Source organism: Bremia lactucae, linkage group LG11, assembly GCF_004359215.1.
Source record: "Bremia lactucae strain SF5 linkage group LG11, whole genome shotgun sequence".
Classification (NCBI taxonomy): Eukaryota; Oomycota; class Peronosporomycetes; order Peronosporales; family Peronosporaceae; genus Bremia; species Bremia lactucae.
In genome coordinates this window covers 1,175,575-1,190,555 of record NC_090620.1, presented here as the reverse complement: position 1 = coordinate 1,190,555, position 14,981 = coordinate 1,175,575, and the positions used below count along the sequence as shown (strand labels likewise).

Here is a 14,981-nt window from a genome sequence, read left to right as displayed (position 1 = left end):
CTACCTTAAAGAGGATTAAATAAACTGTATTAATATAATAGAGTATCTCTTCTTTCTATCTGTTAATGCTAACTTAATAAAATACTAATACTAAACATGCAGTTGAAATCTTATCTGTCTCTTTCTTTGTTTACGTTTACAGGTGATTAGTCTGCGGGATAAATAGATATAATGGCCTATACCTATTTATGGATAAGATTTCTGAACATTACTAAATAAAGTAATATCCTCCAAATATTATCTACCTTTAAGATAATATATTAATTAATAACCTTTAAGTGTTAATTTCATGTAACGATACACCCCGTTACATGCACCAGTTAAGTGACCTTAACTGGAGAGCGATCGAACGCATGAGTTCGGTCGTAGGCGAGCTAGGCGTTGGCGCCGTCCTTTCCAATATGAACCCAGATGAACAGCATGCGGCCATAGCCGAGTTCGTTCAACACGAACGACGGGGCCCAAGAAAAGTAGCCTTGTTTCACCAGCAAGGCTCTTGACACAAAGGTGTCGAGAGAACAGGTGCGCAACAGTTGGAACTGTTGATACAGCAGCATTTAAATGCTGATAATGGGCCAATGCTTTCGCGTCAACCCAAAAGCTCAACGATCGAAAACTCTAATTTAAGGCAGTCGGAGGCGATTCCCTTTTAAGATGGTTCGTTGAATTAGACGACGCCATTGAAGCTCGCCGCATCAATGATGATACGACGAAAGTGAAATTCGGCATGTACAACTTAGGCGGACGTGCCAAATCTTGGGCCATAAAGTTCAAGCTTTACGACCCAAGGGTTTTTGCGGTCGTTTGAAGGCTTAAGACCCGGCTCAGGCAAATCTTTGAGCCGCCAAGTGCCGAATTCAGGGCTCTGGCCGAGCTCCTGAATTTGAAGCACTTGACAGGGCAATCATGACCTTCACTCTGATGCCCAGCATACACGATACCTGGTCAGTTGTATCGTGAGTCATCCAATTATGAACAAACACAGGTAACCGTGTTTGTTAAAGGTCTTGCAGGCGGTCTCTTAAGACCCACCTGTTCTGGCTTGAACTAGAGTAACTCGACCAAGCGATCTCGACAGCGGAACAGGAGATTTTTGGCCTGAAACGGGCTTTCGTCAAATCTGGAGCTTATCGACCTGCGAGGCTACAAGAAAATGAAGGTCCAGAACCTATGCATCTCTCGTATGTGGGGAGCGAGAAACCTCGCTCTTCAAGTCACAATCGATTGCAAAAATGCAATCGTTGTCAAAAGACGGTCGGCTATGTAGTGGATAGGAATCCTGAACGAAACGATCGACCTCTCGCTAGGAACTTCGGAGGGCGCGGATCCGATGCTGTTGCAAAATCACAACGGCGAGACGGATCGTCAAGAAATTTTCGGGGTCAGTAGGTCTAACAACGTCAGAAGAATTTGCAGGCCTTTTTATGATAGTTGCTCCTCACACACAAGCAATGTGTGTAACTGCCCCAGGGGATGAGATTAACCTCATCACCTTAAAAAAATACGGTGGTAAATATCCAGCCTTTACTGACCCCCTAAAAAGGAAAAAAAAAGTGGCACCAAAGTCCCTAGTCGATTGTGGGGCGTCGAAAATTTTTGTGACGCCAATCGCTAAATGATCGCAAACTCAAATTTATTAAGCGTGATATGGAATGACAGTGCGCCTAGCGGCCGGCGCATCTGTAACAGTTAGGAAACGTGTAGTTGGTTACCAATACACGTTAAAGGGTATACAGTACGATGATGGTTTTATCGTACTTGATTTAGATGATAAGTATGATGTCATCCTAGGAGTACCATGGCTCAGAGAGTACGAGCCATGCATTAATTGGCAGTGTCAAGTCGTCACGATGCCTTCCTCTCTTTCATCAGATGACCATCTATTGAACGTCTTGGAGCGTCCACAAGCGTGTAGGTGTTCTATGGGTGAGTGCGATGGCGTCACTTATGGTTCGGTCGTTTGTACGACTGCACAAGAATTCAGTATAAAAAAGCATCACACTGAGAAGTTAGGTCCCGACGGCTGTGCACAAGCACAGGCAGCTCGAAGTTCGACCACGTCCGCGAGATTCTTACTCTTTTGCGTAAACAGAAGTTGTATGCAAATTTAAATAAGTGTATATTTGCTGCAAGCGAAATACCAGCATCGTGGGTATACACGGTGTACGACCGGATCCGGGGAAGATCATGGCGGACACCGATGGCATGTGCCAGTCGATGTGACCTCGAAAGTTCCTTAACTTGGCTGCGTACTTACACAAGTACCCCCGCAATTATGCCGACACGACTGTGCATATTTCTTCTTTGTTAGACAACAATGTAAAGTGGTCACGGAACACTGATTGTCAGCGTTCCTTTAAAGGTATCAACCAAAGATTGATGCAATCGCCAATCCTGGCGATGATGACCAAGATCGACCATTTCATGTGGTCTGTGATGCCAGCGATTTTGCAATCGGCTGTGCGTTAATGCAATATGACACAGACGGCGAACAGCACGTCGTCTTTGATCAATCGCGTCAGCTTCAACCAGCTGAATGCAGCTATCCGGTTCATGACAAAGGAACTCCTTGCAATGAAATACGCACTGGCTAAGTTTTAGGTCGGGTCTTTCTCTTGGGAGATCGGCCGTTCATTGTATACACGGACCATGCGTCTTTAAGCACGGCCGTAAACAGTCCACACCTCTCGCAAAGAATGACGAGATAATTGTCTTCCTTCGCGGAATATAAGTTCTCGGTGGGGTATTGACCAGGACGACTCAACGTCGTCGCTGATGCGCTTCCGCGCCGGCCTGGTTTTGAACTGGCTGCTCAAGACAACAGTGAGGATAAACCCACTATTGCAACAATAATTGTTCCGTTATCGGCCTTAATGGGTGACGTTAGAATGGCCTATCGAGAAGATAAGGCTCTTTAAGTGTTGATGCATTACCTTAAAATCCATCACAACAATCTTTGAAAGAATTGTCGAAATTCTATCGATCCTCAACGGATCGATACACAGCACGCATTGGTTTACTGTATTTCACAGCCATTATCGCTGGCGACACACCTCTTATCGTCATCCCCACCCATAATGATTTGCGTGTACGCCTCATGAATGAGTGCCACGGTGCACCAATATGTGGTCTCGTGGATGTGAGAAGACCTATCTCACGATAAGTCGCAACTTCTACTGGCACGCCAGTAGAAGTTTGTCCGCAATTACATACGTGCTTGCGAAGTTTGTTAACTAGTGAAGCTCAGTGCTTCATCCCGTGCTCTGTTACAACCTCTGCCTATTCCGGCAGAGTGTTGGCAGTTCGTACCTATGGACTTCGTCATCGAAGACGATCCAAGAATAATGATATTCTTGTGTTTGTTTATCGTTTCAGCAAGATGGTCCATCGTGTCACAGTCCCGGAGTCGATCACACTCAAAGGCTGTGCTCATATCTATAATGACATGATATTTCGGCTCCGTGGGTTACCCCGTGAGCTAGTCTGAGATCGTAAGCCTATATTTACGGCGGAGTTTTGGCAATCTATGTTCAAATCACTTGGAACACAGTTCAAAATGTCAACTTCTGACCATCCTGGAACAGATGATCAGCCAGAACGTGCTAATCATATCCTCGAAGAGACACTTCGCGGATACATCCACTCTTTTACGGGATGGAGCGAGATCTTACCGATGGTTGAATATGCCATCAACAATTCAGTGCATGCTTTTACAAACCATACACCGTTTTTCGTGAACAACTTACGCCACTCACCTTGTTTGAGAGTAACTCCTTATCAAGAAGGGGAAGGACTCGCTCAAGCAAAGAACAATCTAGCTCTGGCTCATCACGCGTTGACACTACGGTCAATGCGAAGGATACCAATGTTGAATCATTCAACATTGAAGTGGACAAAAGTAATAACGCTATCGCTGACTTTAATAGCGGTAGTGAAAGACACGTCAGCATCGAAAACAATAATATTAGTGAGAACAGCAATGCTCTCACTAATGAGAAAAATGACATCTCCGCATGCGAAACGGTCGTACTGAAGACAAAAATAAAATCGAGTCAGCTAGAGAATTCCTGCTGGCTAGATAAGCAGAGGTCCGTTTCTTACAGGATTCCATCGCTGATGCGGTGGACCGACAAAAAACAAAACTTTCTCACAAAAATCAAAGAGTAAACATTGATTCATCTAAAAATAATCTAGTCCTACTTCTTACGAAAACCTACCTAAACAGGAAGTGACGAATGTGGGCAGTAATAAACTACTGCCGAGGTATATCGGCCGTTTTTGTGTACAACATCGCCAAGGCAATGCGTACACGATTGAGCTGCCTCGTAGCATGTGTGTACTTCGTACGTTTTATGTTGGGCGTCTCCTCCCGTACCATTAGTACGAGGCTCCTTCCGATATCGATTAACCCCGAACGGTCTAAGACGTCTGCCAAGGCCTGATGATCCTGAGACGAATCCTGATAGTCTCGAGACAGAGTCTGGTTCTCACGAACCAGACCTGCCGAAAAGGTAAAAAATGGAGATTTATCTGCGCAAGTGCCACTAGAAGGATTAAAGAAAGACGAGGTTAAAGTTTTGTCATCAGCGTTTAACAGAATGGTAAGCCAAATAGATAGACAACAAAAAGAACTTCCCCTACATCCTCCAAGGATGAGATATTTTGACGAACCGTCATCAGCTCGTTTTGAAGGGACTGATGTGTCCGTTTGTTATCAACCACAACTTGAGCACAGTTTTTCAACTGGTCACAAGAAATATTGTCGACCGTCACCGCTAACTCGCGAAGACAAAATCGCTCGTGATCAATTCTCTCCCGTAAATAATGACGGACGTGATCCAAGTCACGGTGTTGACTCGGGTTTCGGCGAACGAGGCGAGCCCGACTTTGCCTCCTCCTACTCCACATTCATTGACAGATTTGAGTGGTAAAAAGCGATCCCTTGTTGAACGCTTCTCGAACCACCGCGAGGTGAAAGGGGTTTGAACGAGTTATCTCGTTCGTTGGCGAGAGTATCCACCCTCGCATTTAAAGTTAGGAACCTCGTTCGCAATTGATGCTGGACGTACCGGGTCTCGTACGGCAGTACGACGAGACCCATCATCCTCGACCAGAGAAAGAGCGTTGTCTGCGCTCGTAAAATGATTGGAGGTTTTAATTCCTAAGCGCATTTCACAAGTGATAAGAGTCCACGCCTCCAATGGGGATCTTTAAGGGAGTATGCTTCCTTAGGGGCATGACCTGCACCCTTAAAACAGCATGGGCATGAGTCCCCCACGGGAGGCAAGGTAAAACTGCCCCTCTATACAAACGGTGCAGCTTGTCGCGTGCACCGCCTACGGTCCGTTTCTCGAACCGTTCACGAAAAACATCCAGTTTGTCAAGCCAAGACTTGCGGCGTATGCCTTGCAGATTTTGTACAGATGTTTTCCTTGCTTGGAACAAAGGAGTGGCATATTTTGTTCGCTTACATGTGTACCATCAATGTCGGAATAATACATCGATGAAGAATTCCGCTTCGTCATCACTAGGCTTGTGAAGCCTGGATGAGTCAAATAACGGAAGATGGTATCGATCGTTGGTCATACCAGACCAGCGAGTTAGGTTGCCCTTAGAGAGAAACCAACTCTTCTTTTTGCGCAAGCAAATCGCAAAACATTGCAGTCCATCTGCCGTTAGCTCATGTTCACGCTAACGCTAACATTACTCTCGGAGGGATCCTCAAGATCTCCCAGTTCCTGGTATGAATACTATCACGACCAATAGCAAGCTTACTAAAGTGACCTTTACGATCACTTTGCTCCTATATTGCATACTGACATCACCAGAGTTATCGTCGTCCATGGAGTAATCACAAGATGACTTCGCACCAAAAGGGTCTGACGAAGTGTCCATCAACTTCTTCATCGCCTCTTTGGTTGTCACATTAGAATCCGTAGGTTTAACGGACATGGCCGCGGTTGACCGGGAGGCATTGACAGTTGCCAACGAGTCAAACGATGACGCCGACTCAGCCCAGTCACCTACAATGGAAGAATCAGGCGACTTGTCCCTGCCACCTGCAATGGGAGTAGCAGGTGACTTGTACCATTCGCCTCCCATTGGAGTAAGAGGTGACCTTTTCCACGCAGTAGACGCATTAGCGTCTACAGGACCATTTGCGTTGCCAACAGCTGCTCTGAGCCGCGCATGTAACGCGGTGTCCCGTTACATACGTATTATTTCCTATGAAAGGAAATAAACAAAGAAATACAAAATAATTATCTTATTAATTTGGACTTAATAGTTCCAATATTACCAAATTTGGTAATATTGATGCAATAAGACATTAGCTCTATTGATTGGTTGATTTAAGTCTAAGTCGTTATAAGACACGATTGTGCGGTGCGCAAGGAGGCGCCATACTTAGTCAGTTATTAATATGATAAGTTCAGTAGTTGATAAAAGATCGTTACGTGGAAAACTAACGATAGTAATACAGTTATACTTTTGTCTATTATAAAGCCTTAGTCTAGACCTTTAAGCTAAACACCCTTCGTTTCAGAGAAACTTTGTTTTGTACCTTTGTGAACGTGATGTATCGAGACACCTAACCTACACTGTAATCAGTGTAAGGTTAACTAGTACTTATAAGTACTAGTGGATGGTGCCTCGTTACACCTGGTAACACTTCGTAGTTCGTTCAACGACCTACGCACGATCTATCGAACATGGACATGTTGGATGAAGAGGGAGGGTGCTTTCCAGCCCGAATGAGGCTATTATGCAATGCGGGAAGGATTTACTCATTTATGTGACCTTAAATGGAGAGCGATCGAACGAATGAGTTCGGTCGTAGGCGGGTCAGCCGTTGGCACTATGCTGTACACTCTGAACACAGATGGTATAAAATTTTATTGCCAATTTCATACAACATGAACTCGACGGGGCCCAAGTAAAAGTACTCTTGCTTCTCCAGCAAGGCTCTCAACTCGCAAAGATGTTGAAAGAACAAGGTGCTCAACAATTGGAACTGTTGAGACAGCATCATGTAAATGCTGCTAACGGGCCGACGCTTTCGCGTCGACCCGAAAGCTTGAAGATCGAAATCTCGAAGGCTAAGGCAGTCCTTTTTGAGATGGTTCGTCGAGTTCGACGACGCCATAAAAGCTCGTCGCATCATCACTGATACGACGAAAGTGAAATTTGGCATGTCCAACTTAGCCGGACGTGCCAAATCTGAGGGCCTTGGGGCTTGAGCTACACAACCCATTAGTCTTTGGGTCGTATGAGGTCTTTAAGACCCGGTTCAGACAAATATTTAAGCCGCCACGTGCCGAATTTAGGGCTTGGAAGGGCTTGGACTGGGCTCGTGGAATTGAAGCAGGGCAAGTGTGACATACACGCTTTTGCCCAACATACACGACACCTGGTCAGTTGTATCATTAGTCATTTAATTGATAAAAAACACAGGTAACTGTGTTTATTAAAGGTCTTGCAGACGGCCCTGTTAAGACCCACTTGTTCCAGTCTGGAATTTTTTTACGCAAAGTGCCGGTTTCACCTTGACTTTATCAATTCTTGATTTATAAATAATAATAAGCTGAGATCGAGCCAATTGCAAAATATTCACTTTTGCTTCGAACAAAACGCTGCGTCTCACTTGAAGAGACAAACATCTAATTAAGCCTTAAGCAACACCGTTGAATGCAATTAAATACAATAAGCTTCACGGTCGGTTCGACTTTCTTTAGGATAATGTAATTCTCTACATAATTTTCATCATTTGCTACCAATTTGGCGGTTCATATGTGGAGTAAAGTAAGATGCAAGCCTTTGAACTATATCCTACCGCGTCTGATTGCTTGATCCATGACAACGACACATAACACGTAGTTTATCGATTTTACGTGTATCGCCAATTAACAAGCTCGAGCTTCAGTACAATTGCCACGTAAATACTCGATTTGGTCTTGAATCAATTACCGCTCCTTATACAGCTTCTGCTGGTCCAACCTCGCAGGCTATTGTGTTCCTCCGATACAAGTGCCTAGTAATATGAAGGGAATGCTTTACAAGCCCGACCATTTGGCCATGAATTCATGTTACCGGATACTGTGGTGGCTTTATTTATAGGGGCAGTTTACATTAATTTGGTTACAAGAACTATATTTAGACAGGACGCCGTTTGTTAATGACAAGCAGAATTATTTCGTCGATTGGCGGAAGCTCAAGAGGAGCTTTAGATTGCACGAAGCTCCACGGTATAGATAAGGCTAAGCAATTACGATTAAAATCCTAACGCCCACTTTTGGAGGCTTTTATTGCGTCGGCGAGATTAACAAGCGTGCTACCAAAGAATGAAATTATATTTTTAGTAGCTTCATCTGCTGTATAATATCACAGAATAAGCGTTTTCCGGAAGGTGTCGCAAATTTTCAAAAAATATAGCGAAGGCTGGACAACTTGACGAGACGTTGCCAAGCGTCCACCATTCGCAGTCATCGAGTCGATCTCGTTGGACTTATGCACGTGTACTGAGTTGGTCTTGTGCACGTGTGGTGCTAAGCCTCCTGCATGTGATACCCTGACGGTGAAACTATTCTTGCAATGAAGAGTTACTCAACATACAGTTCACTTTGCCACCCACTTGCGTCTGAAACAATAAAAAGTGTCCTTCGCTTTTTTAACCCACCTCTGGCCTCTTTCATCGTGCATTACATATACTGCAATACCAATACTATTACCTTGTATGTGTCGCGTAAGTAAATAGTATTTACTATATACTCGTGCGAGGGATTCTCACAAACCAAAGTGAGATCCAAGCAAGAATCGACGTATGGGTGCCGCGCTGTGTTCATGCGGTGGCCTAGATGATCAGGGGCTCAATAATTTTGGCTACGAACGAATCAGCAGTGTCAAGAATAGCCGATTACCCGTCATCGGGAGAAAATACGGCGCCTTTCCACAGAGGCATCGACATTTGCAACACGCGGAGCACGGATCGGTTTTCTTAAGCCGCGGTGAGACTTTTTCGGTCTCTGCTGACGCAAACGAGGAAGCCAGTGATAGAACTTACAAATTACTACATGGAAGCGCACAGGCCTATGCCGACGCGTTTCGGGCGAAGCTGCAGGAGCCTCCCCTCAGCCCTCGCAGTAAATTTTATCTACTAACCACCCGCCTGGCCCTAGGCAGCAGCTTAACCACTACTGAAAGCAGCGGTGAATCGGGCAGTGAAGAGGATGCAGTCAAGCGAAGAAAAGAACGCGCTTGTAACTCATACTTAATTCCAGAGGAGGATGACGAGTCCGTGACTGACGAGGACTGGCAAAAGCGTGCGAATCCCCTCATCACCATCATTGTACCCCCCGGTCCGTGCGGGCTTGTGCTGCAGGTGGGTATTGGCGCCTCAGACGTGCCCATTGTGGATGGTTTCGTGCGAAAATTTGATGGAAGGAAGAGTACGATCGAAAATTCGGGTCTTGTTCACAAAGGCAGTGAATTGTGCGCAATTAACGACATTGACGTTACGCGTATGGCGCTCAAGGAGGTGATTCATACTTTAAACCTGTCATCACATCTCGAGCGAACGTTTACGTTTCGGAATAATATCTCTCATCATTAGTCCATGTAAGAAAAACCTGACTTTTCAAGGACTTTTACATGAAAGCTTTTGGAGGCGAGGGTGAATCGATTAGCCGATCTACATCAATACGAGATTCTTCCGAGCCACGGCACCTCCTATTTGAATGTTTATACGCCGATGCCGCGTGACAGTGAACAACAATTAATACACGTGCAATACAACCGGACCTCCGTCAATCATTTATTTGCAAGGAACTGCCTGTATGGTCTAAGTAGGCAGATCACTTCTTACCGTCGAGTGCATCGAACTTGCCTTGGTCCTCGTCACCATCCTTCACTTCACCCTTCGTGTCTTCTAACGCCTTCTTGGCCTTGCTTGCTTCATAGATGTCGGCGTCCTTCCAAGACTCTTCGACGAATTCCGTATATGTCTTGTTCCCTCCAAACGGACGCGGACCCAGCACACGCACGATGTCCCCGTGATTAATCGTTTCATTCTGTAGCAGCTCTTCGGCCAACTCTTTTAACTGCAACCGCTTCTCTTTTAGTAGCTGCTTCGTGCGCTCGTACGCGTTGTGGACAATCTTCTGCACCTCCTCGTCAATGACTTCAGACGTCTTGTCACTGTAGAGCTTGTCCGGAAAAGCTCCCTCCTCTTTAGGGAACGAGAGCTGTCCGACACGATCATTCATGCCGTACAACTGTACCATCGAGTAGGCGATTTGCGTCACACGACGGAGATCATCGGATGCGCCCGTCGTAATCCGACCGTCAAAGTTCACAAACTCCGAGGCACGGCCTCCAAGGGCCATACACATCATGTCGGTAAGCGCTTCGCGACTGTGCAGAGCCACCTCCTTTGGAAGATATTGCGCGTAGCCAAGCGAGCCTTTGCCACGTGGCACGATCGTCACTTTTAAAAGCGGATCAGCATGCTCCAGGAACCAACCAGCAACAGCGTGACCAGCTTCGTGGAAAGCCACCGTCTTCTTTTCTTCCGGCGACATGATCCGATTTGTCTCAAGACCCCCAATCACGCGATCCGTGGCCTGTTCAAAGTCCTTAAATGTAATGCTTGTGCCTTTCCGTCGAGCAGCGACAATAGCAGCTTCGTTGCAAATGTTGGCAATTTCAGCCCCAGCAAAACCGGGCGTTAGAGCCGCCATTCGACGGGCAAAATCGTCTACATTCCCGTCTAACGTCAAGTCTTTCAAATGCACCTTAAAAATTTCGCGACGACCTTTGATATCCGGGACATCTACGGTAATTTGTCGATCAAATCGACCGGGACGCAAAATTGCCTTGTCGAGGATATCAGCACGATTCGTGCCGGCGAGCACCACGACACCTTCACTCGAATTAAAACCATCCATCTCAACCAGCAGCTGATTCAGAGTGTTTTCGCGCTCATCATTGCCTCCTGAAAAGTTCCCTTTGCTTCGTGAACGCGCCACTGCATCGATTTCGTCAATGAACACAATGCACGGAGCATTCGCGCGAGCTTCCTTGAATAGGTCACGAACACGAGACGGACCGACACCGACAAACATTTCAATAAAATCCGATCCAGATATGCTGTAGAATGGCACACTTGCCTCGCCAGCTGTGGCCTTCGCTAACAAAGTCTTACCCGTTCCAGGGGGCCCAACAAGCAACGCACCTTTGGGAATCTTAGCACCAAGATCTGTAAAGCGTTTCTGGTTACGCAGAAATTCGACAAATTCCATAATTTCTTTCTTGGCCTCATCGACACCGGCTACGTCCTTAAACGAAATCTTAATATCTTCCTTGACAATTTTCTTAGCTGGGCTTTTGCCAACCTTAAAAATATTACCAAGACCGCCACCTCCGCCACCTGACCCACCACCGACGCCACGCATGGTCATCAGTAGGAAACCAATCAGCATAATCGTCGGCAGGAACTTCATCAACTCGGCTGTGAAGCTTATTTCGTTACTGTATTGCACTGGAATGTAATCATGAGGACGAATGCCCATTTGATGCTGTGCGTGCTCAATCTGGCGCTCAAAACCTTCGACACTTCCGATATTAAAGTAGTACGATGGACTGGAGTTGGACCTTCCCGTCGCACCACCACGCGCACTTAGCTCAGGTAGGCTGACTGTGCGACCATCACTATTTGTTTGGCGATCCGACTCGGCGCCAAAATCATACTCATGTTGACCCTTCGCATGAGGATCATGCCAGTCCGAGAAATCATTACCACCACCAAGACCTGAGCCCCTTCGATTTGATGGAGTTGCTCCAGCCAAGTCATTTAAATAAACCTTGACATACTTTTTGTTTATTACCTCGAGCTTCTCCACACGCCCCGACTCCAAAAAGGAATTGCGAAACTCTTGGTATGTAATTTCTTGCATTGGTTTGTCACTAAAGACCATATCAGACAGGAACAGTGCAGCCACGGCAAGTGGAACGAAGTAAGCCATGCCATCCTTGCTATTTGGACCCTTGCTACCTCCTGACGAGCTTCCGCTACCGCCAAGCTTTTTCTCCGCTGTTTTCGAGCTCAATTTCTTGACATCTGTAGCTCCCTTCTCGCCTGTTTTTGGTGCCGTCTTAGGTGGACCAACGCCCTTGCCACCACTGCCGTTCTTCGGATAAAAACGGCCAAAACCTTTCGGAATATTATCATTAAGCCACGTCACCCAATCAAGCGACTTGTCTGCATTCATCCTTCGCACTGCGTTAAATAGGTATATGAACACATCTTTTGAGATCCAGCGATAAAGTGACGCAATTCATCACGTACGGAACGTATGCGAGCGTGTTGTAGACGGCAAAAATTGACGCGCTAATGCAACATCTCGCTGCATGCCACGAAATACTCCATGCATTCCATTACGCTGGAGTGACCCTCCTAGTTGCTGCACGAACGTATCAATCAAAGCTGTCAACTAACCGCAGTAATTGAACCGTATCCTGCGTTGACATTGAAATTTGGTTCGCACCTGCGGCAGCATTTGCAGACGCCGTGTGTAAAGGGGTTTTAAAAACACTAAAGTGGCCTCATGACCTATGCGCTTCGACGACAGCATTATTATGCCTGAAAAACTGACAATTCCCCCTTTTCAACCAGCTGCGGGAGCGGACCTTCCAGAATTATTGCATGTGTTACAGTACTTTACTCTGAAGGTTATCACATACTAGAACTGCAACGCTGATGTTGCTTGAAAAACCGAGTTCCCGACTACCTTCGCGCTACACTTCCTAGTGACTGGAGGAGAGCTGTCCTGTGCCCCTATCCTATCTATTCGTTCATTTCGCCCCAAACAAGCAGAGTAATTGTCGATAGAGAGCAATGGCTGACGCTACACCCGCACCCGCTGGAGAACGTGGAGGCTTCGGCCGCGGCCGCGGAGGTCGTGGAGGCCGTGGTCGTGGCCGTGGTCGTGGCCGTGGTCGCGAAGAGTCCAAGGAGTGGGTTCCTGTCACCAAGCTCGGCCGTTTGGTAAAGGAGGGCAAGATTAGCTCTCTTGAAGAGATCTATCTTTTTTCTTTGCCTATCAAGGAGTGCGAGATTGTCAACTACTTCTTAGAGGCTTCGCTTAAGGATGAAGTCATGAAAATCATGCCTGTCCAGAAGCAGACGACGGCTGGCCAACGTACGCGCTTTAAAGCTTTCGTGGCTGTAGGAGACAGTAATGGCCACATTGGGCTTGGCGTCAAGTGTGCCAAGGAAGTCGCTACTGCCATTCGTGGGGCTATTATCCTTGCCAAAATTTCGCTCGTGCCCGTTCGCCGCGGGTACTGGGGTCGAATGGTTGGTGCCCCACACACTGTGCCCAACAAGGTTACGGGCAAGTGCGGATCTGTTCGTGTGCGTCTCATCCCTGCTCCCCGTGGTACTGGTTTGTGTGCTGCTCCTGTGCCTAAGAAGCTTTTGGGTATGGCTGGCATTGAGGACTGCTACACTTCAGCCCGTGGCCACACGCGTACCCTTGGAAACTTTGTCAAGGCTACATTCTACGCTCTTCGTGCGACCTACGCCTACCTGACACCTGATTTGTGGGAACAGCACACGTTTGGCCAGTCGCCTTATCAGGAGTACACGGACTTCTTGGCGAAGACTGCGATCAAGAAGTAAACGCATGCTGCGTGTGTTTCGGGGATTGAGTTCTATGCTCTGCAAAAGACGAATAACAAGTAAGGTTAGGTTTGTCGAGGTAGGAGAGCGTGGTTATAAGCGCTACGGTGCGGCGGTGTCGACCTTCCTCAGTTTTAGTGTAATGCTCAGATGATCGTCGGGTGACGCTTCTTAGTACTCCTAATACATGAATTTATCCCTCGCTTAAATTAATGTTTAAAATGCAAATAGAAGTACAGTGATAGTTATATTGATTGTGAGAATCCCCGTCAATAGTCTGTTTAAAACCAAATAAAGCCGCAAACTGATTAGCGGCTTTATTTGGTTTTAAACAGACTATTGACGGGGATTCTCACAATCAATATAACTATCATTAACTAACAATTATCGTGCACCACGTCATCGCAACAGAAGAATAGCTCATTTAATGTGTAGGCGGGCACGTCGTAATGCGGCCACGCTCTACTTAGACACACACCCTAGCACAGCGTGTAACGGGCTAGAGTTGCCCTAATGTTACACAGTCCCCATTAAGTACATTTGGTACTTAAGGGGATGGTCAATTACTAAATAATAGTAATTAGACCCAACACTCGGGTGTGGTGCACATTTGTGACCAACCCTTGTGGATGTGATGCACATGGGTGCATTCACATTAGGAGGGATGACGCCCAGCGTCATCCATGATGACGGCTAGCGTCATCAGTTACGCGAGGTATCTATAAAGATACGCTCGCAATACATATTAAATGATATCTATAGAGATATCATTTTAATTGGTAAAAATAGGTATTTGTATTTAATTCTATTAAATATAAATCAGTCTGAAATTTACTACCTACTTGGTAAGTGCGCACGAGGAGACGGATTACCGCTCCCGTGACGTCACTTCACCAGAGTTCTTAGTGTGTTGGGTGAGGTCGCTTGCGCGCCCACCACAACTACCTCACTGCACGCAAGAGAAGCAGGTGCAAACCGCTTCCTCGCTGTGCTAGGGTGTGTGCTAAGTAGAGCGTGGCCGCATTACGACGTGCCCGCCTACACTTGGTAGCACTTGAAATCCTTCCCACGACCCGCATCTCTGCGTGTGTACGTGAGGATGAGCCTCAACATTGATTGGGCTCATTTTCCCCACCTCTCCGAACATCATCGGGAGGTGGCAGGGCTAATGGCGCAGGGACTTGGTGAACAAGCCCTGGCCAGGCTCCTGGGTAGTCCTCCTGAGCAACATGTTGCTCAGTTGGAGCAGTTTGAGGCATTTGTGCTCGGACAGCGGAGGGCCGCGTCCGAGGCACAGAGCCATGCT

At 46.6% G+C, this 14,981-nt stretch overlaps 3 protein-coding genes across 3 annotated transcripts; 2 read left to right on the top strand and 1 right to left on the bottom strand.

Moving 5' to 3' along the window:
- Nucleotides 1-8,046: 8,046 nt before the first annotated feature.
- On the bottom strand, nucleotides 8,047-12,626 carry CCR75_004103 (uncharacterized protein; the record flags this gene model as incomplete). Its single annotated transcript, XM_067962193.1, has 3 exons — nucleotides 8,047-12,271; nucleotides 12,341-12,455; nucleotides 12,540-12,626. 3 exons carry the CDS (start codon nucleotides 12,624-12,626, stop codon nucleotides 9,849-9,851), a joined length of 2,625 nt encoding a protein of 874 aa, XP_067817685.1. The 3' UTR covers nucleotides 8,047-9,848.
- CCR75_004104 (uncharacterized protein) lies at nucleotides 8,819-9,607 on the top strand (the record flags this gene model as incomplete). Its single annotated transcript, XM_067962194.1, has 1 exon — nucleotides 8,819-9,607. One exon carries the CDS (start codon nucleotides 8,819-8,821, stop codon nucleotides 9,605-9,607), a length of 789 nt encoding a protein of 262 aa, XP_067817690.1.
- A 263-nt stretch (nucleotides 12,627-12,889) lies between the features above and the next one.
- Nucleotides 12,890-13,675, top strand: CCR75_004102 (uncharacterized protein; the record flags this gene model as incomplete). Its single annotated transcript, XM_067962192.1, has 1 exon — nucleotides 12,890-13,675. One exon carries the CDS (start codon nucleotides 12,890-12,892, stop codon nucleotides 13,673-13,675), a length of 786 nt encoding a protein of 261 aa, XP_067817684.1.
- Nucleotides 13,676-14,981: the final 1,306 nt, after the last annotated feature.